At 42.1% G+C, this 26,271-nt stretch overlaps 2 protein-coding genes and 1 long non-coding RNA gene across 5 annotated transcripts; all 3 read left to right on the forward strand.

Moving 5' to 3' along the window:
* Positions 1-1,159: 1,159 nt before the first annotated feature.
* On the forward strand, positions 1,160-3,095 carry LOC136178485 (zinc finger protein 85-like). The gene has a single exon (XM_065952369.1). It carries the CDS (start codon positions 1,466-1,468, stop codon positions 2,768-2,770), a length of 1,305 nt encoding a protein of 434 aa, XP_065808441.1. The 5' UTR covers positions 1,160-1,465; the 3' UTR covers positions 2,771-3,095.
* A 5,521-nt stretch (positions 3,096-8,616) lies between these two features.
* LOC136178486 (uncharacterized) lies at positions 8,617-9,968 on the forward strand. Its single transcript, XR_010665896.1, has 3 exons — positions 8,617-8,943; positions 9,138-9,243; positions 9,332-9,968. It is a non-coding gene; the product is annotated as an uncharacterized lncRNA (long non-coding RNA).
* Positions 9,969-10,562: 594 nt separating this feature from the next.
* LOC136178549 (adhesion G-protein coupled receptor G1-like) lies at positions 10,563-24,030 on the forward strand. Of its 3 annotated transcripts, none has more exons than XM_065952471.1 (14): positions 10,563-10,758; positions 12,815-12,957; positions 13,036-13,083; positions 13,177-13,231; positions 15,201-15,291; positions 16,304-16,399; positions 18,414-18,569; positions 18,648-18,702; positions 18,797-18,888; positions 20,232-20,350; positions 22,204-22,493; positions 23,190-23,292; positions 23,394-23,698; positions 23,789-24,030. In XM_065952471.1, the coding sequence occupies exons 2-14, from the start codon at positions 12,903-12,905 to the stop codon at positions 23,902-23,904; spliced, it is 1,581 nt and encodes a 526-aa protein (XP_065808543.1). In that variant the 5' UTR covers positions 10,563-10,758; positions 12,815-12,902; the 3' UTR covers positions 23,905-24,030. The 3 variants fall into 3 exon arrangements, with proteins under 3 accessions (XP_065808543.1, XP_065808542.1, XP_065808544.1); XM_065952470.1 differs by having other exon boundaries at positions 10,566-10,758; positions 16,304-16,432; XM_065952472.1 differs by lacking the exon at positions 13,036-13,083 and having other exon boundaries at positions 10,568-10,758; positions 16,304-16,432.
* The last annotated feature ends 2,241 nt before the right edge of the window (positions 24,031-26,271 follow it).

Consider the following 26,271-nt stretch of genomic DNA (forward strand, 5'->3'; position numbering starts at 1 on the left):
AGGGAGAGTGGCAGACAGGGAAGCGTGATTCAAGTCTCCTGAGATGAGAATAAGAGACTGGGGGTGTGATGTCTGTAGCTGAGACACTACACTGTACACACACACAGACACTTGCACACACACACACAGGTGAGCACACTTTCACCAGCGGAGGCCTGGGTGTGCACAATAATAAAAAGTCCTCAAGAACCATCAGAAAATAAAGTAGGCCGCTTAGCTTACTTCAGACTTTTCTGGGCATGTCTCTCTCTCTGCCATTACTCAGAAAATGCGCTGTGACCATGCTGCATTCAGGGGTGCTCAGACAATGAGAGATGCATTCAGGTGCGCTCAGAAAAGGGAGTTGCAGGAACAAAAACTAAGCTAGACAGACCGTTAAAAGTTTAAATAATTGTTTTGACTGCTGTTATTCAAAGAAACACATGAACACCATGATCCCTTTAAGGGTCTGTGCCCCCCACCCCCCATGGTGTTTTCATGAATAAATTAAAGGAATCTTTTTCAGTTATTTCAAAATGTTTCTTCAGTCTCAATTTGTAAAATAAATCGTGAAAGAATCGTATCGCGAACCCAGTCTCGTGAATCATTACATCCCTACATCAAAGTGTGTGTAAGAACGTAGTTTAATGAAAAAAGTCTTGATTTTTTGTATTAAAAAAAAATGCAAATAATTGTTGCAATTTCTGCAATTTAATTGCAAAAACTCTCTGTTGGACACATATCTTATTCTTTCCTAAAGATTGAGCTAGCTCAGCACTTTGGTGTGTGAAGAGGTAGTATCTGACATAATCAGGAAGTGATCAGCAGCACATGGCTCATTTACATAACGCCAGCCTTTCTGTTGCCGTTTTGGAAATGAGCCACAGGTCGGTTTCGAACCTTGGCTGCCCGCTCTCCAGGACTTAATGATGAGAAACCTCAATCTTCACAGCCTTAGACAAGTTCCTTATTTTCTTTCAAAATAAAGGTAGGTTTGTATCCAAAAAGGAAGTAAAGTAACCTAAGCTTAAGGCATTACAAAATAAAAGCATTAAAAACGTTTTTTAAATGCAAAATGAGTGAATTCCAAACATGATTAAAATGTGATCAATTCTAGTGAACTATTGATTTTCAGCCTTTAAAAATGAAATCATTTGACAGCCCTTATTAATATTTAAAAAGCAGTTTAAGTACCGTTAATGTTTGTTTACTGTGTCCTGCAGATGTCCAGCAGCTGTTGGTGAGTAAAGAAGAGCTTCCACCTGAGCAGCAGGAGTGGAGCCACATTCTGGACCAGGAGGACACTAAGCCCCAACACATTAAAGAAGAACATGAGGAACTGTGGATCAGTCAGGAGGAAGAACAGCTTCAAGGACTGGAGGAGGCTGATACCACCAAGTTCCCCTTCACTCCTGTCTCTGTGAAGAGTGAAGATGATGAAGAGAAACCTCAGTCCTCACAGCTTCATCAGAGACAAACTGAACAGATGGAAACAGGAGTTGATGGAGAGGACTGTGGAGGAGCAGAACCAGAGAGAGATTCAGATCCAGAGAGACGTTTACAACCAGAGACTGAGGTCGAGACTGAAGACTCTGGTGAACCTGAGACTGATGACAGTGATGATTGGAAAGAGACAAGAGAAGATCTGTCAGAATTAAACTTGAAAAATAAGAAACTAAAGACTGGTAAGAGACAACACAGCTGCTCGGAGTGTGGTAAAAGATTTAACCAGATTGGGCATCTGACCACACACATGTTAGTTCATACAGGAGAGAAAGCCTTCAGCTGCTCTGTTTGCAGTAAAAGCTTTACCTTAAGAGGAAATCTGACCAGACACATGTTAGTTCATACAGGAGAGAAAGCCTTCAGCTGCTCTGTTTGCAGTAAAAGCTTTACCCAAAGACAACATCTGACCACACACATGTTAGTTCATACAGGAGAGAAACCTTACAGCTACACTGTTTGCAGTAAAAGCTTTACCCAAAGAGGAAATCTGACCACACACATGTTAGTTCATGCAGGAGAGAAAGCTTTCAGCTGCTCTGTTTGCAGTAAAAGTTTTACCCAAAGAGGAAATCTGACCAGACACATGTTAGTTCATACAGGAGAGAAACCCCTGAGCTGCTCTGAGTGTAGTAAAAGGTTTAACCGGAAAGAGTCTCTGACCAGACACATGTTAGTTCATACAGTAGCGAAACCCTTGAGCTGCTCTGTTTGCAGTAAAAGCTTTACCCGAAGAGGAAATCTGACCACACACATGTTAGTTCATACAGGACAGAAAGCCTTCAGCTGCTCTGTTTGCAGTAAAAGCTTTACCCAAAGAGGAAATCTGACCCAACACATGTTAGTTCATACAGTAGAGAAACCCTTCAGCTGCTCTGTTTGCAGTAAAAGCGTTACCCTTAGACAAAGTCTGACCAGACACATGTTAGTTCATACAGGACAGAAAGCCTTCAGCTGCTCTGTTTGCAGTAAAAGCTTTACCCTAAGAGGAACTCTGACAAAACACATGTCAGTTCATACAGGAGAGAAACCCTTCAGCTGCTCTGAGTGTGGTAAAAGGTTTAACCGGAAAGCGACTCTGACCACACACATGTTAGTTCATACAGGAGAGAAACCCTTCAGCTGCTCTGTTTGCAGTAAAAGCTTTACCCTAAGAGGAAGTCTGACAAAACACATGTTAGTTCATACAGGAGAGAAACCCTTCAGCTGCTCTGAGTGTGGTAAAAGGTTTAACCGGAAAGAAATTCTGACCAGACACATGTTAGTTCATGCAGGAGAGAAATGCTAATCCTGTGCAATGGTAAAACTGATCTAAAGGATTCCAACTTCACATCACTATTGTGTATGTAAGACAAAAAAGAGATAAAAGACATAAATCTGTCTCTACTTTTTTGACATTGAAGTTTTGCTGACATATGAACCAGTAAGTTGGGATCAGTTATGACGTTTGAATTTAAAGTGTTTATATGAAACAGTTACAGTGTAAGGATTCTTCTTCTCTGCTGATATCTTCTTCTTTCTGTCACTCTGTTTCCTTGGAGGCCTCTGTGTTGGTTAGCAGAAGTTCTTCAGACAGCTCACGTGTCACCTTGTAATAAATAAACTGATGTAGAGTGAGAAAGACTTTCATCTACTTGTGTTATTTTGTGTCGAGTGCCTAAATTCTCTTTGGTAAAGAAAAGGAACTCAGCAGATCCTGATGCAGAGCGACCACAGTCAGATCAGGTCCAGGTTTATTTAACTGAAAACCTTTAACCCTTAATAAGAATCCTGCAGTCAGAATACAAAATAAAGAAAATCTCAATGACACCTGAACATGCACAGGATTAATTAAGAGTGCAGAGGCCACTGGGCACCTAACTGCTGCAGCCTTTGATCCCAAACTGAATGACAACACTTGTAGATGTCATCTGGATTTACTCAACATATTGTTAGAAGAAACAATAGAAATGCATTATAGCCTTCAGTGTGTATAACTAAATGGTATATGGAAAAAACACTTCAATTGTGTGTATATTTGTTCTGTTATCATTTCTCTCTTTGGCTTCCTTTTTGCTGCTTCACTGACTCCCCCAGTGCATCTCTGGCAATCCGATGATCCAACTCCACTCTGACTCTCCCGGAGTTTGCTGGACATACTCAGGGGAAGAAGGAGCTGTTTAAGGGTCGGGGGCAGGCCAGTTACCAGGTCCCCCGGTTCACTAACTTCACGGCTGAACATCATGAAGTTGGGTGTGAAACTGGTAGCGCTGTGCCTGGTTGCTCTGTAAGCCATGACAGCGTAGGGGATCCTAAGGTCCCCGTGTCAGCGCTCGGCTGTTGTGGCCAGAATCTTCTGCAGGGTGGAGTTAAATCTTTCTACCGGTCCATCAGACTGTGGTCGAAAAGGTGTGTTGTGCATTTTCTCAATAACAGTGAGCCAATTTTCTAGAACACCTCGGACTCGAAGTTCCGACCCAGATCACTGTGCACTCTTTGTGGTGCACCATAACCACACACCCAGTCAGTGCTCTTTCTGCTGCCTTGTGTTTCTCCCCACTCAGGTTGCCTTCAGGTAAAGAGGGGCGGAGCCACTTCATTTGATTTTGTGCACCTGGGCACACAGGGCCTCAGTATTTAAAGTGGCTTCTTATTCTCGGGCCCTTTCCAAATAGCCACAGTTCAGTAGGCAGTACTTTTTAGTAGGAGTTTCAGTATACTGAACTTTCGTGGTCATTCAGTATGCATTGTTTGGGTCCACTTCAGTATACTGAACATTTCAGTATGGATACTAACTTCCGGTGTTTATACAATATGGATCGGATGCGTGCTTTCAGGAAATGAATTGTATTTTACCCACAATGCAGTGCGAAACTAAACATAAATCGTCACTTCACGTCCGCCTCCAGATCAAAACAAACGAGCGTGGATTAATTTAATCAATTTTTAATCTAGAGTTAAAATCCCGTCTGAAATCACTACTTTTAATTAACAACAGAAAATATAACAAATATCTGCATTATTATAAAACCTTTCCCCCTCTATTTAAATAATGATTTAACTCTTTAAATGCGTCTTTATTGGTTTATTTTATATTCTGTATATTACTGTCTTTCATTTGTACTTTTCTTTATGTATTGTATGTTATTTAGTTATTTAATCTGCCTTTTACTTTATTTACATTGTAATATTGTTTTTTGTTTACCTGACTGTATATGTGCATTACTCTTCTTGAATAACGCTAAACAAAAAACAAAAAAAAACCGTGTGAATGCGGCCGGTTCGGGAAATGTAAATGACGTCACTTCTTTACTGAATGAATCAGAAGAAGTAGGAACAAATATCTTCCTACTGTGCGCGCCTACTGAATAGTAGGTACAAACAGTATACAGCATGGATAGTAGGTACTGTCTACTGAAAGATTGAGTATGTACTTGGCAATTCAGATACAGCCTCTGTCTCTCTCTCGTCAACACTACACACATTCACCATTACAATCACCACTGATTTACAGTTTGCACATTCTTTGATTAGGAGGATTTGCCTGGGTTGTGAGAAAATGGGGGTTTGTCTGACTTCTGAACTTGGATTTGGCTTGATACTTGGTAGTTGTAAATCTAATTAGTTGTGTATCAGATTGTTTGTGTAGTTTGTTTGGAACTTGATCTGTGTAGAGTGGTAAGTATCCTCTCTGACTTGTTACTGGTACAATTTGTTTGAAGATTTAAAGATTTGACTTTCTTCAGAGCATTAGTTGTACTTGTTAGTTTGACCGTCATTTTGATTAATTGATATTTCAAATTACAATGGTGTAACAAGGTTTGTTTGACAAGAGTTTTATTTTTGAGCACCCTGATCAGCAAGCCGCCGGGCAAGCAGGACTTGCCACTTTGTTATTTTGCCTTTTTTATTTTTAGTGGTAACTCTGGGGAGGGGGTGCACCAAATTCGTTGTGTTTCAGGTGACTCGGTCAGTGGTCTTCAGGGATGGTGTCCGAGTTTGGGAGACGCCTCGAGCTCGACAAGCCATTGAAGAAGTGAGGCTTAGGTGAGTTAGTTATTAGTGTAGGTGTTGGGGTGTCTCCATAAAGCTTGTAAAGTAAAGCAGCATATTTTCTTTGTTTGTTGGACTGATTACCTTGTTACATTACATTTTCTGAGACGTTTGGTTAAGTTGGTTTTTAAACTTGGTATTTAATCAGTGGTAGACTTGACTTGGGATTTTGACAATGGCTTCAGTGTTTGAGTAACAATCCTATGAAAGCTATTTTTTTTAGGGGCAGGCATTACACCTCGTTTTGTTGATGCAGGTTTAACATTTGAAACAAAAAATAAAAAACTAGAGCTTGAAAAGTACAAAATCCAAATCATTAAAGAGAGTACATTTGTTTAAATAAACTGTACAGAAGCTATACACTGTATTAAAGCAAAGATATAATACAAAAAATAACAAAGGTGAACACTGTACAATGAAATGAAAATATAAATATGTTTTCTGAGAAGTCTCCTGACAAACACACGGCGTGCGTATAGACTCAGAGACGCATGTTCTCTGAAGTGATATTCAAACCAAAGCTGCTGTTTTATTTCATGTGTAGTGAATTATTTAAAACGTATCTCCTGGTACCAGCTGGTGTATTTGTAGTTTATTGTAAGGTCAGAAGCCAGAACAAGGTGTTCTATGTTATTGCTCTGCCTCCACATGAATGATAAAGTTCACGTGTTATTTGAAGTCATGTGGTGTTTGTTCCATCAGAGCTCGTCTGTGTTTCTCCTCAGTGCGTCCCCCACAGCACCGCGATCAGTTTAGACATCCTGAAGACGATCGAGGAGAACTTGGAGATGGAGGAATGGGTGAAACCTGCCGACGGCTCGCGCCCACTCGAAACAAAACATACACGAGGGACACTATAGAAGCTTAGTCTAATACTAAAGCTGCCGTTTTGTTTTGACTCCCAGGAGTGACCTGGCTGACGCGCCGTACTGTCGTAGGTCAATACGATACCGTTTGCTGTTTGTCGATCAATAAGATTTCTGCAGTCGTGACTTTGGTTTGCAGCATAATACAATCCATTTATTGCAGCACCATGAAGTGAATACAGCGTCCATCAGTTTCCATTCTTTTGAACTAAACAAACAAACAAACAATACAGCTGCGGTTTCTCCATGCCGCCTGCCGCCTCAGCGGTCAAAAACCATAAGCCCTTCCGGGGTCAAACACCTCCCGTACCTTGACAAGTGACGTACATATATACCTGTGACTTAAACAATAGGACAGCGACACCCAGTGGCACAATCGTGAAAATGATTTACAGCTTGACCCAAAAACATGAATATGGCTCTTACACTCCGGTCCCTAATTGTTAGTGACAAGTGGAGCTAACAATTCACAAAATACAAACAAAGAGCCACAAACAAAAACAATGCCATTAATGCATTATCATTAAACATCTTCAGCTGCATTCAATACACAAAGTTTGGTGACTGGTCTTTCCAACACATTAGACTTTGTTTTAAGGCGAACAGACCAAACAACACCATGTTTGTCAGGAAATGTTTTTCGATCACTCGGCCGAGCAGCCAAGAGCCACGAGGGGCAGTTGAATCCATGACAATGACAATGTCTCCAGGCACAAGACTCCTCCTTTCTCTGTTCCACTTTTGCCGTTCTTGAAGCAGAGGGAGGCACTCCTGAACCCACCGCTTCCAGAACAGATCCCAGATGTATTGAACCTGTCTCCACCTTCTTTTTGCATACTGGTCCTGTTTCACAAACACAACCCGCAAATTATTCTTCCTGGGATGGTGAACACCATGATGGGGGATATACCAGACTTTTCCTTCTTCACAGTCCATCTGATGTTGAGGGATTTTCTCTGCATATCTTTTACCAATGACGTCATTGAAGAAGTTTGCGTACTCCTGATGAAACTGTTCATCTTTCTCAAACCTTTTTGTGAGCCCAAGAATCCTTTGCTTGGCCACCAATAGATTATTTGGAAGCATGGGCTGCTCTTTCCTAAAAGGCATTTTCAGGCTGTAATGCCCATCCACCTGCTTTGCTGAATGATTGACAATTTCCAAAAACCTAATGTCTTCTCTTGACCTTCATCCTCCACATTCTTGTCATTGAAGTCATGGTTATACTGGGCAGCCAACATCTCCTCCAGTTTACACACAGCGATCCTGTTTACCATTGCAGAGGGAAATTCTGCCTCAATGGCACCACCGTTTCCATTCAGTGGACCATTTACGGACCATCCCAGCACTGTCCTGACGGCATACGGGCCATTCCCGCAGCTGTTGACAACCTCCCATTGTTCCAATAACCTGGGAGCATTGGTGCCAATTAACAGGTCGACAGTTTTCTCGATGCTTGGGATGCTTACTTTTTCTAAGTGTGGCCATTTATCCTGTGTCACTATGTCATCAGCATTCACAGGCATTTTCTCCTGTGTGAGAACATCTGGAAGCACATGAAAATCACTGCTTTCAAGACCAGCAACCTCTAAACCTGTCAAGGAGTATGCAGTCTTCACTGTTTCTTGCCCCACTGTCCGTAACAGAAAGCTGGTTCTTTTACCTTCAGCATTCAACTTCTTCATGAGATGTTCAGAGCAGAATGTGCCAGAGCTGCCAGGATCCAAGAAGGCATAAGTTGTTATTATGTGATTTCCATTTGAAACCTTCACCTTTACAGGAAGAATAGATAGAGCACACTGGTCCTTACCGGCCCCTGTATATGGAGGAGTGAGGAGTGGAGGAGTGGAGGAGTGGAGGAATGGATGAGTGGAGGCGTGAGGAGTTGAGGAGGGAGGAGTGAGGAGGGAGGAGTGAGGAGTGGAGGAGTGAGGAGTGGAGAAGTACATAGCAGAACTCACAACTCTGCAGATGTCAATCACAATATTTATTTATTTATATTCTGGTTGCATTCATTCAGAAAAACTTCCGGTTGTGATGATGGCTTTCATCATCAGAGTTGATCGGACACAGGTTTCTAAACTTCTGTTTCCTCATTGATAAAAGTTCCTTTTCTCTGAAGATATCGATGACATGTTTGACACATTCTGCAACCATGAAAGATGTGTTTCATTCCAGGAAGGAACTTCAGAAATCCAAACCCTGCCTGTTGCTGCTCAATAACAATAACATCTCACAGCGATTAGCCAAGCCTCATGACATCCAAATGCTCTGTGCTCTAATAAAACAACTATGTGCTGTGACTTTAGAATCAAACAAACCAGTTGTTCAGGAAACTGTGGCGCGTGACGAGAAGTCATATGAGAGGGATCTTTGTTTTAGGGAGAGTCCTCTTTAAACAGCTTTTAGAAGGCATGCTATGTTCACAAGTAGGCGCGCACAGTAGGCAGATATTTGTTCCTACTTCATCTGATTCCACCTGGGCCATGAAGTTTGGGCACACACCCCCTTTTTTTGGATTTTTTCTGACTTTTTAAAATATTTTAACATGAACGAGTCGCAGGTACAATCCCACTTTAGTGTCTGTGCTGCAATTTTCAATTCTAAGCCGCCGCAATAATGATGACACCCTTACTAAACTCTGACCTTAAGAAGAAGATGGTTCTTGTAGACGCGTGAAGTCGTTATGTGAGACTCTTTGAAGTATGCTTGCCCTCCTCGTATATCATTAAAGCCTCTTTTTCTCTCAATCAACAGATTCACCAACATCAACGTGGGGTGGGCTGGCAGTGTACGCGACGCCACCATGCTCCGGAACTCGTCGCTGTTCGATCTGGCTGAGAGCGCCGACCTTTTCCCACCGGTGAGGCGTTCTTGTTTGTTGCCTTACTTTCAGAGAAATCTTGAGGGTTGTTTGAAATGGTTAATTTGTTATCATGTTTACAAACCAGGACTCTAAAGATGTTGAAGGTGTGATGTTGTTGGGAGACCCTGTGTACCCTCTGCTCAGCTGGCTGATGAACGGTTACCCGGACGACGGGCATCTCACCGTCGAGCAGACGAACTTTAACTACAGACTGATTCATGCTCGGACGATGGTGGAGAGTACTTTAGGGCGGCTGAGGGAAGATGGCGGTGTCTGTTGAAGAGGATGCACGTCAGCACCTCGAGGGTCCCCACCGTCGTCAACAGCTGCTGTGTCTTGCACAACCTCTGCGCGTCACAAGGAGAAGCGTTTCTGGAGGAGTGGATGGAGGAGGTGGACGAGTCTGCAGAACCAGATACTGAAGAAGTGCCTCAGGAGTCGGAAAAGCAGCCACAGACTGTTTGATGGGCACTTGCTACGTTTTTTTTTTACCGAGGACAGGAAGCCGTCGTTTTAGGGCGGTGATCCGGGGTAGAGGTGTTGCAAAGTCTCTGGGAGCAGATGGGGGGGACATGTGTGGATCAGAACCAATAAATGCCCTGATACAAATGTGTTTTTGTGTGGTCAGTCTTTGATAACAACATTAGAAATCCTAAAGCCTGACTTCACCCAAAGTCACACCTCTTTACCAGTCGGCCCACTGGAGCCCTTCTCTGCCATCAGCACGTCTTTGTACGTTCATTGACTGAATCTTAATTTCCTCCCACAGCATGGGCCGTTCTAGACAGGGGCCAACGGGGGGCCAGTGCCCCTGTTACACTGAGCTGGCCACCCCTCCAACAGGAAGAGCCCCCCTCATAACACACACACAGAATTTGAGTCAACAACCGGATTCTTAATCTAGTATTAAATTCTGTTACTGAAACAAATATTTAATGATGTGCGCTATTATTTGGCATAATATATATTTATTAAAGCGATCATCTTTGTCTATTTTTCACCTGGGTTTAATTTCCCCCTCTGAAGAAAAAACAACTGGTCCCAGTTTGGCCCCCTCACTAAAAGTGGTCTAGAACCGCCACTGTCCCAAAGCCCTTAATAAGCCACTTGTAGTGACTACTCTTATCTCCATTCTTCCGGGCTTCCCCTAGGAAACCCATGTTTTGCGTCACAATGCTTTAAACTATGGGCAATTCCCTCGCGCCAAATCTGCAGGTGCCCACTTGCGGACAGGGTGCATAAGAAGCTCATAAAATCAGCGAGAGATCACACACTTCATGGTCTGACAGCAGGACAGACCTGAAACCTCACAGACTTAGTGGGAACGCGCATCAAAGTCAGTCAGTGTGTGAGGGTGGACAAAGACATTCAGCATTTTAGAAAACCCGGAAGTTGGCATCCATGCAGTCTGCTGAAATCCCCTAGGGTAAAGTCCGCATTCCGTACTGAACTGTGGCTTTTCGGAAAAGGCTCACGTTTGTTTTTCTTTCTTCTTCATTTCTTCCATTACAGGTAAGAATACTGGTCGAAAATAACATTAAACTATGTACGAATGTTTTCTAAGTTTTAAGGAACAAGTTAGTGATGCGCTTTTTGCCGTGCGTAATTTGTAAACCCTGAGGTCCCGCGGCAACGAGAGCGCGGCAGGAGGAGACAGAAAAGTCACTGAATAAATCAAAAATACTCAGAACTCCTGATCCCCCGGGGCTTTCACAAAATAATGGCTCAAAATCAACTGGAGAGAAGGGCGTGGAATCACATACATCTGTCTCCGTCGTGCTCTGAGTTTTGTGTTGGCTGTTTTCAGTTGAGAAATGTCATTTTATATAATGATAAATTCACATTTTATTAATTAATTTGAATATTCTGGTTTATAATCACTTAGGCCTTTTAGTAATACTTAGTATTAAGTATCGATTTCAGAACATTTTACACTTCAGCAGACGGCAAACCTCACAGCCAAAGTTCTCTGTGACGTGTCCAATAACCAGTTTATAGTTTATAATGATTACAGCAGTGAAGGTGACGCGTTGACCTACGTTGGAGCTGTTTGGACAGCATCAGTCTGTTAACAGAGACTACAGTCTGCAGTGTAGATCCCAATAAACTGATTTACATTAGAAGTGATGATCGATTGAAGTTTCTGTATGAGCTCCCGCCCTTTCTTTCAGAGGTTGTTCTGCAGTTATTAAAATAGTAATCAACTAAAACTCCAACATCTAGGATAACATGATCTAGTTGCTGCTCTGTGTGACAGGATGATCAGACGTCTTTGGTTTCTTTGATTATGTTGAAAACCTCTCAGTGACACTTCAGTGCATAACGATATAAACGCTCTCAGAGTTGTAGGCCTCTCACTCTGCAGAAACTATTACTTAGTTTAAATGTTTTAATAACCTGATAGTTTAAATGTGCTTCCCATGTCCCTGCACAAACATCAACAAGTGTCATCATCACACACTCTTCTATTATCAACATGACACAGCAGCACAGCAGAGAATAACATTAAAACCCTGTTCCTACTTTTTTTATTTGGACGAAACTAACAAAACAACCATTGATCCTTCGACTTTGGAAAAAATCGCTGAGCTCTCGTGAAGTGCACAAAACTCTCGACTCATGCATCCCTACCTGACCGCGATCTGACCTCTCGCTCTGTCCCACTTTTTTCTTCATTTAAAAAAAATGCACACAAGCAGAAAAAAGGGATTCCTGGTAATTTATAAACAACAAAATATGTTTTGGCTGTGACACAAAAAATACAATTTTCACAAAAAAAAAAAAAAATGGTGGGTCTGACACGCTACTGATGCACTAACGTGTCTCATGTAACACATTTCACCATACTACCTAAGAGAGTCTGACTTTCCTAGCTAACCCTAACTGCTGAACAGTGCAGATTCAGATCATTTATCTTCCTCTCAATCCAGATTTTACTCTCTGAGTCACAAACACCAGAGACACATTTGACCTCCAACAAGACCTGAACCCTAGAAAATTATAGAACTGCACAATTTGGAAAAGTATCAAATTTCAGTTCACTGAAACTTTAGATTCTGCTCCTGAATGCTCTGGAGTTTTAATGTCAGTGTGGCTTTTTGTTGACTTTTATTGGAGAGACAGGATGGTGGTGTGGGTACAGTGTACAACCTCTGTACACCCTACATGGGGGCGCACAAACCACTCGACCACCGGCACCCCATGATCTCGGTTTCACTTCCTCTGCATGTCATGACCAGCAGACAACATGAAGAACATTGTGACTAGGAAAACTGTTACATTTGGAAACTTCCTCTTTTTTTCAAAGATTAGGGATTCAGTCATCGAGGTTAAATAGAATAAACTCCAAATCTGTTGCTGAAGAACCGATCGAAACCCACATGACAAAGTCCTGCCCAGTGAATCAAAACAGCAGACATGAAAAAACACGGTTAAATACATCATACAGAGTTTCTTTATCAGAGATTGGATCTCTTGTAGTCAAAGCAACACCTCTGAAAGCACAATTGTTATGAGTTACTTCCTGTTAATATGAGCTGCTCCTCCACCAACGTGTCGTTTTTTGTAGATGTGAAACTCGGTGATCACCTCATCAAGCAGACCTCAAACATGCAGAGCGATGTTTGACATAAGTGTGTAACGTCAGTGAAGAGAAGATGTGGATTGTTTTAATCGTCTCTCTCGTCTGCTTCTACGAGACTCTGGCTGGTGGTGAGTTGTTCGTTTGTGTTTGATTTTAAATATGACTCTGTGTTCATGAATTTAAAACTTTACTGTGAATACATGAAGGTCGAGGATCATTTCATCCTGGGGAAAAAACGAACAGCGTTTCCAACAGTAGGTGATGATCAGACAGAAATGTTTCCAGTGTGTGTTTAAATCACTTTTATGCACTTTGTTACCTCGATGACACTTTTCTTTTTTTGTTAGATTCCTGTGATGATGTCATCAGCTCCTGTCTTACTTACGGCCTCCCCTGGACCGGGTATACCAAATCATGAATACTGAATTCAAACTGTAGATCAGATCTGTTTTTTCACTGCGACAGAGAGTTGATATCTGGAAATGTTTTAAGCACAGCCCTGTAGAGATACAGATTCTAAAGCTCTCCTTTTAGCCAACTAGACAGGCAGGAATTATAACTGATGTTTCTTTATAACTTGAAAAAAAAAGCATGCAAGTATCAATTTGTCCACAGGGGGCGCACAAAATGACATCAACTGAAGGTTCCTTTATAGGCCCTTTAACATTTTAACATTTTATTACCAGGGGTTAATTACCAGTTGGAAGTCACGCCTTAAAAAGTGAGCCGAGTGCTTAGATTACTTTCTTGTAGTCAATAGTTACTTCATCCTAAAAGTAATCCTCTACTGAAAAGAAATTGCTGCATTTCCCCTCTTTCTCAAAAGAAAAGAAATCCCCGAAGTGTCTGCAGTTTCTGTTTCTTTTCCTGTAAAGTTCACAGCACATGAGCAGAAGGTTCAGCCTTCAGATGTGTCCGCGTCATGGACTGTAAATGTGAATGAACGAAGCCAAACCTCCGAAATCCTGCAGTTCCTCGAGTGTCCACTAGAGGCTGGCTCCAGGAACACCAGAGGTCACATACACACCCATTCTAAAAAAGTCTGTTTTTACAGCAGAGATTAACATGTTTACAGCCTGGTTCAAAAAAACAAATAGGTATTTTATTTTAACGGCTCTGTTTTAATTTCAAAAACGTATTATCAATACGTGTTATCAAAAGTTAGGCGTGTAGCTGACATGATTGACAGGTGGGCGCAGGTGTAACCAATTGTAAAGAGCCTTAAAACCTGCCTCAGCTCCAGCTCTCAGCCTGTCGATGGGACTCCAGAGCCCCCTGCAGGAACAGATGGGTAACAACACTCAGGCTTCCTCCATTCATATTTACAGTGCATGATTAATACTGATGGACTAGAAAAGAACTTACAAGCTCAAGTCCATTTAAAAAGAAATGTAAAGTGACTGTCCCTGGGGGCGCTGGTGGTTAGTTTGCAAGCCGTATGAGGCTACAGTGCTCTAGCAGGCGTCCCGGGTTGAAATCCGAACCGGGTCTCCTATCCCACATGTCACTCCCAACTCTCTCTCTCTCGCTCTGATGTCGGACTCTAGCCACTGTCCTGTCTCTCTAATAATTGTACAAAAAACCCAGAAATTATCTTTAAAAAAAGTGACTGTCCTCTTTTAATGAGTGTGAGCTGCTTACACATGATTATTATTTCTAACAGTTTGTATTCAGATGAAGCAGCTCCTTAATTCTGCTCATATTTCAGTGAGAGCTGATGTCTCTGTAGGTCTGTGTGCACAAGTTTATAAATAATTTGAAGTCGACTTTGAGGAAGTCAAGGGGCCATATTTTGCCCGCATGCTGCCAGTTGAATTTCTCAGAAATCGTGGGGCAGTTCCAGCATGTTTGTGAGCAAACCCGGTTATCATCATTGTGTCGGAGGTTTGCTTTTCAGGAAACTAAAATTCACATGTCATTGCATTCCTGTGTTTTTTACCGCAGTGTGTCGAAATGTCTTCACTCCGGGGGAAATCACTCAAATGTCAAAGGTTTAGATGTGATAACCTAGAACCGGGGTGTGTTGACATCAAGAACCTCAGTCATCTGTGTGGTGAAGACATTTCAACACACTGTGATACAAAACACAGAAATGCCTCCACCGCACAGAAGACTTTGTGGAATAATCATTCAGGTGTCAAAGGTCTGTTTTTTTGTTTTTTTAACAAAATGAGGACGTTGACACCAATAACAATATTAGTATCACGACACTGAATTGACTCAGTACTGGTTTGATGATTAATAGACCACAGACAGGAAGTCATGGTAACATTTAGTTTTAATATATTTACAATGATAAAGTTAAAAAAAAGAAAAGAAAAGTATCAAATTTCAGTTCACTGTGAGTTATAAATGTTGTTGTTGTTTGCAGTTGTTATGAGGACATGATTGCCACCTGTGAACGACCCAAAAACCGTTTGGACAACCGTTTCATTCGGATGAAAGTGAACTCCTCTCAGGAGGTGAGAACGTATTCTTCTCCAGCTGTCTGGTAAAATACACTGCAGGTTTATATAACATGCACAAAAAAATGAGGAAAGTAGTCGTCTTCATTGTACACACACACACACACACACACACACACACACACACACACACATATATATATGTACATTTGGGCTCGGGGTGTCACATGTTTTTGTCTATTATCTTTCCTTGGCTGTAAGTGGTATTTAATGAATGCTTTTTCTTGGTTTGGTGTTAAATTAGTAAATATAATTCATATATGTGTAGCCTCTAAATATGAAGAATTGTTATTAAAGGACCAATCAGTAAGATATCTATCCAATGAGATGATAAAGGTATCTTACTATCTGATCAGACATTAAGGAAACATGCTATGTTGAAGTGCTGGCTTCTCTGACAACAATGCAGCAGCCAGTATGTCCTCCTTCTAACTTTAGATTCTGCTCCTGAATGCTCTGGATTTGTTTGGACCACAGAAGGTAGGCGCTTTTAAGGCGACCCCCCCACACGGCTGTTTTGGACGCCCTCTGTTTGCCAGATATGAGAGCAGTTATCAGGTCAACAGGTGTTGCAGTGATGGAAGCGGGCAAGAGAAGTGGTTCAGATAGAAGTGATTGTACCCGACCTAAAAAGCCTCTGCATGTTTCTAATAAGCTCCACGAGCAGAAACGTGCTCAAACTAGGATCAATATTGGAGATGCTTTTGAAAAATGGAGAGAGGTTAGAACACAGAAAGGTTTACAGACCCATGCAGAGCTGGATAAACACTGAAGCTTCAGAGTCCACCACATGGTGACCTGTGTGAGCATCCACTCTGGAGAGGAGGGGGGAGACAGCTCTCTACAATGTTTAGAATTTAGACCGCAGTACCCATTTTAAACACTAGGTGTCAGAGTTACATATTGCACTCTGATCACCTTGATGTTATCTATCTTTGGAGGCTACATTAAAAACTGTATTATCAAACTAGACTTTAACTGGACTTTATGTGTGCGTTGTTTTTTAAAGATCGAAGCGGGCCTCACGCCTCAGCACCGGTTTTACATCCCATCCTCGGCGCTCCAAAGAAGCATGGGAGGAGCTGCATCAGACGAGGTGCTGCTGGTGAGCACTGTGATCGAAAGCATTTACTTTAAGGTCAGTCACCCTGTAACCTCAACTTTGGAGACCTCATGGCGAGACAGGTTTACTTCCTTAGATCCCTGTTAGTACGAATTTTCATGAAATTCATTAATCTTGTAACTTCGTGAAATGTATTATTCAAGTCTGTCTACCACGTGTTAACACTCCTACCTTTAGGTGTCTGAAGCTGTAACCTTATATGAGCGAAGCACCTAAGTAGTAGCAGATCTATGTTTGGATAGGAGCCAAGCATATGTTGTCAGCAACTGTTTGCTAGACAGAGAGTCTACATTTTCTTTTTACCAGAATCCCACTGTGACATCACAAGGAGAGCACATTTGAAACTGAGCATTTTTCTCTGTGTTGTAAGACTTATGCAGACCACAAACAAAGGACTGGATGGGTTTATTTCACATTTTGTTGGTCAGTAGACACTCAGGTTACTCAAATAAATGTTCACAAACACTGAACAAGTGGATTTTTCATGATATGTCCTCTTTAAAGCCGCTTGTTGGCTGGCTTTCGAGCTCTGTGATTGGCCAGTGTAAGAGCCCCAGTTCATTGTCTAGTAATCATCCGGGGATTTCTCACATAAACAAAATTGCATACTATGATTTTGGATCATCCTACACACACTCACTGTGACGCCACGTTTAGTATGAAAAGGATGAAAGTCTGCAGTGAGCCTGCATTGAGATTGTACTGTCACAAGTGGCCTTACAGTGACAGTACAATCCGTTATTTCTTAAATATATGTGTTTGTATAGGTTTAGAACAAACTGACTCAAAAAAGTATTCAACAGCGTTGACTCGCAGACTTTATTAACACCATTGTTTGATGTTTTTTTTATGGACTTTTTATGGGCTGGATGTAGCCCCGGATTTCTGTTTATAAAAATCCCTGATAAATGCAGAGACATGTCTGCTGCTGAGAAGTTTGCAGACCACACTGTTAGTATGCCCACTTCCTAAAGAGCAGTGGTAAAGAAGGACAGGAGCAGCTTTGCAGACAGGTTGGTTTTCCAGAGTTCTGAGGGAGTATAGCCTCTTTGGTGCTATTTACCCTCTGTGTAAGCCATTTTTTAACCAGAGGGGAGGTGATTGTCGATGTGATGGGAATTCTGTGATTTGTGTCCTGAGGAATTTAAAACTCTTTCCACTTCTATGTTTCATGAAAAATCCCCAAAAGGACCCAACAACAAAAGAGAGAGGTTGAGATATAGGGCTTTCACACTTGCAGAAAACTCCTGAAAATCTCCTGATATTTCCAGGAGGAGCTGTAAGTAAGTAAGTAAAAGTTTATTTGTGTAGCACCTTTAAAGAGCAGACCTCACAAAGTGCTTCACAGAAAAACAAAAACAGAGTACAAACAGTCACATAAATGAAATACAGACTGATCAAACAAAGGCGAGTCTGAACAGATGGGTCTTTAGCTGCTTTTTAAAAAGTGTCCACAGAGGTCAAGGCTCTCAGTTCTGGGGGGAAGACAGTTCCAAAGTTTAGGTGCCACATCCTCAAAGGCACAGTCTCCTTTGGTTTTTTAGCCTTGTGCGAGGAACAACCAGCAGACCCTGGTCAGAGGAACCTCAGGGACCTGGTTTTATAAGGCCTCAGCTCAGACTTCACACACAGTTTCTCCTGCCGGGTATTTTTTCCGCAGCAAGTCCGAGTGGGCTGATGTGAGAACTCAGCAGGATATTCTCCGGAAAATTCAGCGCGAGCCAATAGGAAGGGTGGTTCTAAAATAATCTAGATATTTTCTGGAGTGCATGTATGAAAACAGCTTTAGTGACTAAATCAGCTGAGTTGATTTCAAACGTCAACAATATCCACCTGTCACTCAAAGCCACCTCTCCTCGTGACTTTACTTAATTTAAAGGCTTCTTATAAATACGGGTAAGTTATTTGGCTTTAGTTGACGTTGAAATAAGCTAACCTCAGCAGAAATTCATCATGCCCCCTCTGATAGCTCTGGTGTTTGTTTTTTTCATTACAGGTGAGTGAACCAAGAAGAAGTAAGAGCAGAGCAATCATGCCAACCCGCATAGACGGAGATGTCATGGGGGGGTTTGTGTTGGTGGTGAGGGCAGGGAGTCAGTCGGTCACAAACCTCCCACACCCCGTCAGATTAACCTTTGTGCACAACAAACAGGTACAACAAGGACAGCTGATGTGCTGGCATGACACTTTAAACATGTAAAGATCTGCTCTAATGTTGAACGTGTTTCAGGTGGACGCTGGGACGTGTGTGTTCTGGTACGAGTCTGCACACGGGAATGGAACAGGTTCACTTCACATGCCAGACATAAACAATATATTTTCTCTTGGATAAATACCTAAGTTTCATTTTATGATGAACCTGCTGTGTTTGTGTTTTAGTGTATTGGAGCCCAGACGGCTGTGAAACCAACAACACTGGAAGTGAAACAATCTGCAGCTGCAACCACATGAGCTTCTTTGCCGTACTTGTGGTAAATTTGTGGCGCTAAGCGTCTTTGGCAGGTGGCACAGATGTCTTTTCCTGTTTTCCTCCTGATGCAGTTTAACGCCCAGCGCTCACTTTGTTTAAAAAAGCAAATGAGCTAGCACTCCCATTAGCACCCGGGGGAGTATTTGTTTTGAGGTTTAGCTGCAGCTCATGACATCTGCCATTGAACATTTTTATTTCACTTGCCAAAAAAAAAACACGTTTAGACATGTAGATGCAGAGAGAGCTTAACGCACGGCTTCAGTTTGTCCGTGTAGGTTCTCAGTCATCCAGGTAAAGTCAAAGCTTGATCCAAAGGTAACTGGACTAGAAGAAGAGGGATGCAGGGATTTATACATTGGGGGGACAGCTTGAGAGCCAGCTGAGGACAAGATGTTGGAGATGACGAGGTGCCCATCCTGGCCAGGGAAGACCGTTGGTTTGGAAGGGGGTGTTAAAGAAGTCATCCATGTAAAGGTGGACAAACCATCTCTTGACCGAGGTGGTGGTCTGAGACACCATCTTTCACCAACCTACAGTGCTGTTTTGAATTCTCCCTCAAAACTAAAGCCCCAGTCCCACCGTGGAACATGTGACCCCGACGACCCACAGACGACGGATGAAGGCTTTATATGCGATTTTTCACACTTAAATGTAGAAATCAAGTATATCCTCTGAAAATAACTCTGTGAGTCATGACTGTCTACAATGGGTGTAACACCCGAGTCCCACTGTCTGTGATGTTTTCAGAGTTTTCAGAGTCCTATCTTCACTTTGTTTACATCGCCGGGACGGCCGGCCGGCTCCTCCCCTCTCGTATAAAAGTTGTTTAATTGAGGGACTAGAGAAAAGAAGAATAACATACTGTACTCACTGCTTAACTGTGTTTCTAGATCACGCTCATTTCAGGTAAATTTACATGCAGTGTGAAGATACCAGCATAATAAAGATCACTAGCATTAGCATGCTAATACAACAATGCAAGTTGTTTTGGTTTCATGCTGGTGCTCAAGGGCGACATCTGCTCGAAACGTTTTCAAGAGCTTCAAACGAGTCCAGTCGCCTTTGGATCAAGCTTTGAACAACTTAAATTTAGTCACAGATTCATCACACACTTGAAAGAGTTTTCTGAGTTGGAATAAAAATCTGTATTTATTGATACAACAATCTAACAACATTTGAATCCCTTTGGATGATATGTATGTATCGAAACATAATCCAAAGAATCATTTATTATATAATGAGATGAAAGCCGTGATCAGCACGCCTGCTTATTGTCGTCTCTGTGATTTTTACACTTAAACATTGTGTTAAGTTGAACTTTGATCGTATGTTTCTCTGCTTCAGAAACCTGAACTCTCTGTGGATAAACGTCGCGCTGATAACTTGAGCTACATCACCTACGTGGGATCAGCTCTGTCCGTCTTCTTCACCACCATCAGTCTGATCATCTACATTTGTCAACAGTGAGTGTTTGGATTCACTTCATATTCACAGTTTTCTGAGGTGAATTAGACCTTTTGGAAGCCAAATGCAGCACACTAAAAACCGGACTTTCACTTAATGCTCTTTACGATTATGTTGTTGACTTGATACAGAGTCACACAGGTCAGTATCAGTTCAGTTCAAGCTTGAGGCTCAAAGCCGATAAAAGAGCTCTGGCTGCTCTGATCTGATCCAGAAACAGACAAAATAAAAAAAGGGTCTATCATTTAATCACATGGGTTAGCTGGTTATCATAGATCCTGTCCCATCCTGTCGGCGTGTCTGGAGGTTTTAATAATGAGAGGACCAGGGGCACAATGAGAGGAGAGAAGGTAAATGAGCCGGTCAGAGTTCAGTGTGTTTAAAGGCCCAGACGTCGTCCTAGTTTTTGCAGTGTGTCCGGCTCCGTCGCTACCCGACCCGTTTTTTTTTTTACAAATCGCTGTAAGCTTCATTCTACACCTTCAAAAGAGAGCCCAAGGTGTTTCTTCCTGCACAAGTCCAACCACAAGATCAATTCTTAATATAAAGCCTGAGGTTTTAACACTGTTAATTTCTCACGCTGACTTAGTTTGACCGATGTGGCCGCAGCCCCCTTAAACTGCAATGTTTTGTGAGGACACAGCATGTTATGTTCGCACACTACTAATGAACTACTAATGAAAGAAAGCATGAATAGATCACACGGCCGCAACACAAAAAAACATCTCAGGCTTTCTAAAGTGACCTTTGCATGAGAACTTGTGTTCGCAAACTCTATTTAAGGTTCGAGTGTGAAACAGGAAAGAAAAATTGAACTTTATGTCAGTACAAATTGAATTAAGAGTACTTTTCTTGACCCCAACGTGACGAGAAAGCCAGACCGTAAAACTGTGTTCTGATGTGGAAACACCTTGAAGGAAGACTGTGCGACATTTTAGACATTAATATATCAGCTATACATCCTGTGTAAATGTGTCTCTGAGTCCTGACTGTCTACAATGAGGGAGAAGCTCGAGTCCCGCTGGCTGTGTTGTTGTCAGAGCCGTGTTTACATGGACGGGACGGCCGGCTCCTCCCCTTGTGTATAAAAGCTGTTTTAGTCAAGAACTAGAGAGAAGAAGAAGAACATACTCACTGATTATTTGGATGTTAGTAAGAGTTTTTAGATCACGCTCATTCTGTGTCAGTTTACATGAAATGTGAAGCTACGAGCTAACTGAAGAGCGCTAACATTAGCATGCTAACACAACAAAGTGAAGCTACGAGCTAACTAAAGAGCGCTAACATTAGCATGCTAACACAACAAAGTGAAGCTACGAGCTAACTAAAGAGCGCTAACATTAGCATGCTAACACAACAACGCAGGACACAGGTGATTGCAGCTCGAGCAAAGGACAAGTTTGTCCCCTGCTTGCTCTTAATGGTTTTTAATTATGGTGCATTCTAATTGATAACTCCTTTGGCCGAACGTGAGTGGAGGTGCTTCAGTATGGAGGAGGTGTGGCCAAACAGCAGTTTGTTTTGGTTTTTATGCTGGGGCTCAAAGGCGACATCTACTGGATCAAAAAGTCACACATTCTTCCTACAATGACTCAGGTTTATATACACAGTATATTATATAGATCTTTTTTAAAAGATTATTTTAAGGTTTGCAGTTCAAGGTTACAATAGTTTGATTTTTCATTATTTTGTTTTGACTTTCGATTTTCGTTTAGTTTATATTTTGTGAAAATGTTTCCTTTTTATTAATTTGAGTTTTTTGTGATATTGGATGCATGTCTCTGTACACGACTGTTCAGATGCAGCCCTTTATCTGCTCAGTGATCATGATAAACTGTTTCCTCCTCTCCAGGCGCCGGCACCCTGAGAAGGCCATCAGTGTGCACATGCAGCTAACGGGAGCGCTGCTCTGCCTCCACCTCAGCTTCCTGCTGTGTTGCTTCTGGGTGTGGCAGCTGAAGGGCGAGAAGGAGGAGGAGGAGGGCTGGGTCTGTGGTGGTCTGGGTTTGTTTTTACACTGGTCCCTGCTGGCCACCTTCACCTGGACCGCTCTGGAAGGATTCCACCTGTACCTCCTGCTGGTCCGAGTGTTTAACATCTACGTCAGGAGATACCTGCTCAAACTCAGTGTGGTGGGATGGGGTGAGTGAAGAGTATGATGACGTTTATTTGAATGGTTTAAGAAGAATTAAATTAATCTGTTTAATGTTGAATGAATGAATTAACTGATGAATTTAGACAAAAATCAAAGAAATAAAAAAAAACATCCTTTTGATACCACATGGGTCAGATTGAGAAAACAAGACGAGACACAAAGAAACTGTTGTTTATTACAGGTGTCTTCATGAGCTTGTGTTTTGTCTTTTTTTCATGTTTTCTCACCTTGTGGAAAAGTTTGGTTTTGTTATTTGTCTTTAATCCAAACTTTTGAATCCACTTGAAGAAATTGTCCCAGAGCAGTTGAAAAATATCGTTCTCATTCGACATCACTCACACAGGAGGAAGTAGAGGGTGTGTATGGGCAGAGGCGCTGCTTGTCAACAGGCCACTTAGGGGCCCCCCGAGGGCTGACGTACTTTAAACCACAGCAGGAGCTCAAAAATGTGCAAATTTTGCAAAGACAGTAGGAAACCTCCCTAATGGGTCCCCATCTGACAGCGCTCACTCTCATTGCCCTGCTTAGCGTCTCATGTCTTTCTCCTGTGAAATCCAAAGTCCGTCAGTGAAAATAACTGAATCCACTGTATCCACTGTAGTGACCAGTTTGCGTGAACATGTCGACTCCTCCACAGCTGTCACGTCATGTTGAAGTAACTTGAGTTTCTTGTCTTCATGCAGGACTTCCTACACTGACTGCAGTGGTTTGTGGGATTTCCGGCGTCTATGGTAAATACAAAGTGGAGCTGACGGGTGAAAACAATCTTAACTCAACAGCAGCCATGTAAGAAATCAAGAGTTTGAATCTGTGCTCTGTTTCATGTCCAACTCAGCGGTTATTCAAACGTTCTTGGACTTTGTTGTTTTTTTGTTGCTAACCTGCAGATGCTGGATTAGCAGTGATTTCAAGCAGCGGCTTGTGGTCAGCTACATCACCACCGTGGCTCTCCCGTGTCTGGTGATCCTGTGTAACTCCTGCATGCTGGGGCTGGTGGTGTTCAAGATGTGGGGCCTGAGGAGGGGCGGTGAGAGGCAGAAGATGGACAGAGAGAAGGGATCCAGGTTGTGGAAGGACTGTGCCACGGTGATCGGGCTCAGCTGGGTGCTGGGTCTACCGTGGGGGTTAGCGAGCACCACCTACGTCTCCCTGCCGGGGATCTACGTGTTCACCATACTCAACTCCCTGCAGGGTCAGTGTGATGATCTTCATACAAGAAGTCTGCACTCCACCTTCACCCTTTTCTGAGAGAATTAAAACTCTTTTTTTTTTATCTCCTCAGGTGTTTTTGTGTTCCTGTGGTCTGTCGCTTTGACCTGCAAGTCTCGATCGGACATCTCCTCATCCAGAGACCCCTCCTCCTCCCAGAAAATGATGACAACAAGTTTTAATAACTGATTCTTCATTTTCATCTTCATGTATTATCCATTGCCTATATTAGGTGTTTACTGGAACCATAATAACTTAATTAGTCTGTGCTTTAAATAAAATCATTATAAACAATAAAAACCTTGGATTGATTGACTACTTCTAGAGTTATGTTCATGATCACTGAGGTAGTTCTTCTTGGAGCCAAGGAGGAGTCAGCACCACAGACTGTAAACATGAATGGACAAAGCCTAAGTGACATCACCCGTTTGTTCCCGCAGCGCCTTTGGAGTCCCATTGGTGGCGGTCTCCAGGCTGGAAATCCTCTCACCCTAACTTCCAGGAAACCTAACGACAGTGTCATGATTTGGTCTTGCTTAGTTTTGTGTTTTGAGTAATTCTTTATCTTGTTTTAGGTCTCATTCTTCCCTGGTGTTGCTTGTTTCCTTTGTGTGTTTTTATCTTATTTTTTCCAAGTTTAGTCTTTAGTGTTTCCTGATTTTATTTTGTAAAGTTTCTCTGTAAATTCTCGAGTTCTCTGTGTCTTTAGTGTTTCCTGATTTATATTGTAGTTTTTGTCCCCAGTGTTCACACTCTATAGCGGGGTGGCAAAAGTGCCTACACAATCGGACGCAGCTGATTTGGGTTTCCAGGGACTTTAACTACATGTCCTTTTAGTAATCCATTACCAGCCTTATCATATGGATCAGAGAGATGTGAGAACATGTACAGCTTTAAGGCCCTGACACATCAAGGAGATCGTCGCCCGTCGCTCCTAGTTCCTGCAGGAACTATGAACTATTTATGTTCCCAGAACCCCGTTTAGTGGAACCTTTTTAGCTCCTGCTTCAGAGTAGGTACCATGGTGGCATGGTACCATGAAGACAGAAAAAAGTCCCCATGTTGTGTAGTTGTCAGGCAACCTCCCGTCTCGAAAAATGAAGCCAATGCGGAAGTGCAAAATCCTGCAGATTCATCGAGTGTCCACTAGAGGCCTGGCTCCAGGAACACCGGAAGTCACAAACACATGACTGGCAAAAAAACTGTTTTTACAGCATCAATAAACATGTTTACAGACTGGTACAAAAAACAAAATAGGTCTGATTAGTTATTGTCATCACTGACACACACCGTATGGGGGGTTCATTTTATTTAAACGGCTCTGTTTTGATTTTGAAAACGATACATGTTATCCATAGTTAGGCGTGTAGCTGACATGATTAACAGCTCTAGCTCTCAGCCTGTCGTTAGGTTGACTGAAAGTTAGACTGAGACAGCATTTCCAGCATGGCGGCTGCTGCTGATGAGCCTCCAGACCCCCCTGCAGGAACAGATGGATGACGTCACTCAGGCTTCAGACCACCTACTGTAGGTGTTTTCGGACCAAACAGTTCTGGGTGCTGTTTGTGAGAGTAATTTGATGGTGAGCAAAAGGCTCATAAAATTACACTAACACTATTAGTACAACAAAGTAATGATACAATCAGACAGGAAGGAAAATTCTACGTTTAATGAATAATACAAAACTCAACTCTCTCTCTCTCTCTCTGATGTCGGACTCTAGCCACTGTCCTGTCTCTCTAATAATCGTACAAAAAACCCAGAAATTATCTTTAAAAAAAGTGACTGTCCTCTTTTAATGAGTGTGAGCTGCTTACACATGATTATTATTTCTAACAGTTTGTATTCAGATGAAGCAGCTCCTTAATTCTGCTCATATTTCAGTGAGAGCTGATGTCTCTGTAGGTCTGTGTGCACAAGTTTATAAATAATTTGAGGTCGACTTTGAGGAAGTCAAGGGGCCATATTTTGCCCGCATGCTGCCAGTTGAATTTCTCAGAAATCGTGGGGCAGCTCCGGCATGTTTGTATATATATTAGTATCACGACACTGAATTGACTCAGTACTGGTTTGATGATTAATAGACCACAGACAGGAAGTCATGGTAACATTTAGTTTTAATATATTTACAATGATAAAGTTAAAAAAAAGAAAAGAAAAGTATCAAATTTCAGTTCACTGTGAGTTATAAATGTTGTTGTTGTTTGCAATTGTTATGAGGACATGATTGCCACCTGTGAACGACCCAAAAACCGTTTGGACAACCGTTTCATTCGGATGAACGTGAAGTCCTCTCAGGAGGTGAGAACGTATTCTTCTCCAGCTGTCTGGTAAAATACACTGCAGGTTTATATAACATGCACAAAAAAATGAGGAAAGTAGTCGTCTTCATCGTACATACACACACACACACACACACACACACACACACACACACACACACACACACAAACACAAACACATTGTCATCTGTCTTGCTGATCAGCTCTTGCAAGGTTTCTTTTGTTTACACACTCTGTAAAGACCAGTAGCCTCCAGGGTGGTCCCTATAAATAG

This window comes from Labrus bergylta, chromosome 3 (genome assembly GCF_963930695.1).
Source record: "Labrus bergylta chromosome 3, fLabBer1.1, whole genome shotgun sequence".
In the NCBI taxonomy this organism is placed as follows: Eukaryota; Metazoa; Chordata; class Actinopteri; order Labriformes; family Labridae; genus Labrus; species Labrus bergylta.

Coding starts and splice junctions, on each gene's coding strand:
- LOC136178485 (XM_065952369.1), top strand. CDS start 1,466: ATGGAAACAGGAGTTGATGGAGAGGACTGTGGAGGAGCAGAACCAGAG.
- LOC136178549 (XM_065952470.1), top strand. CDS start 12,903: ATGTGGATTGTTTTAATCGTCTCTCTCGTCTGCTTCTACGAGACTCTG. Junction 13,084..13,176: donor AACGAACAGCGTTTCCAACA/GTAGGTGATGAT, acceptor TTTTTTTGTTAG/ATTCCTGTGATGATGTCATC. Junction 15,292..16,303: donor AAGTGAACTCCTCTCAGGAG/GTGAGAACGTAT, acceptor TGTTTTTTAAAG/ATCGAAGCGGGCCTCACGCC.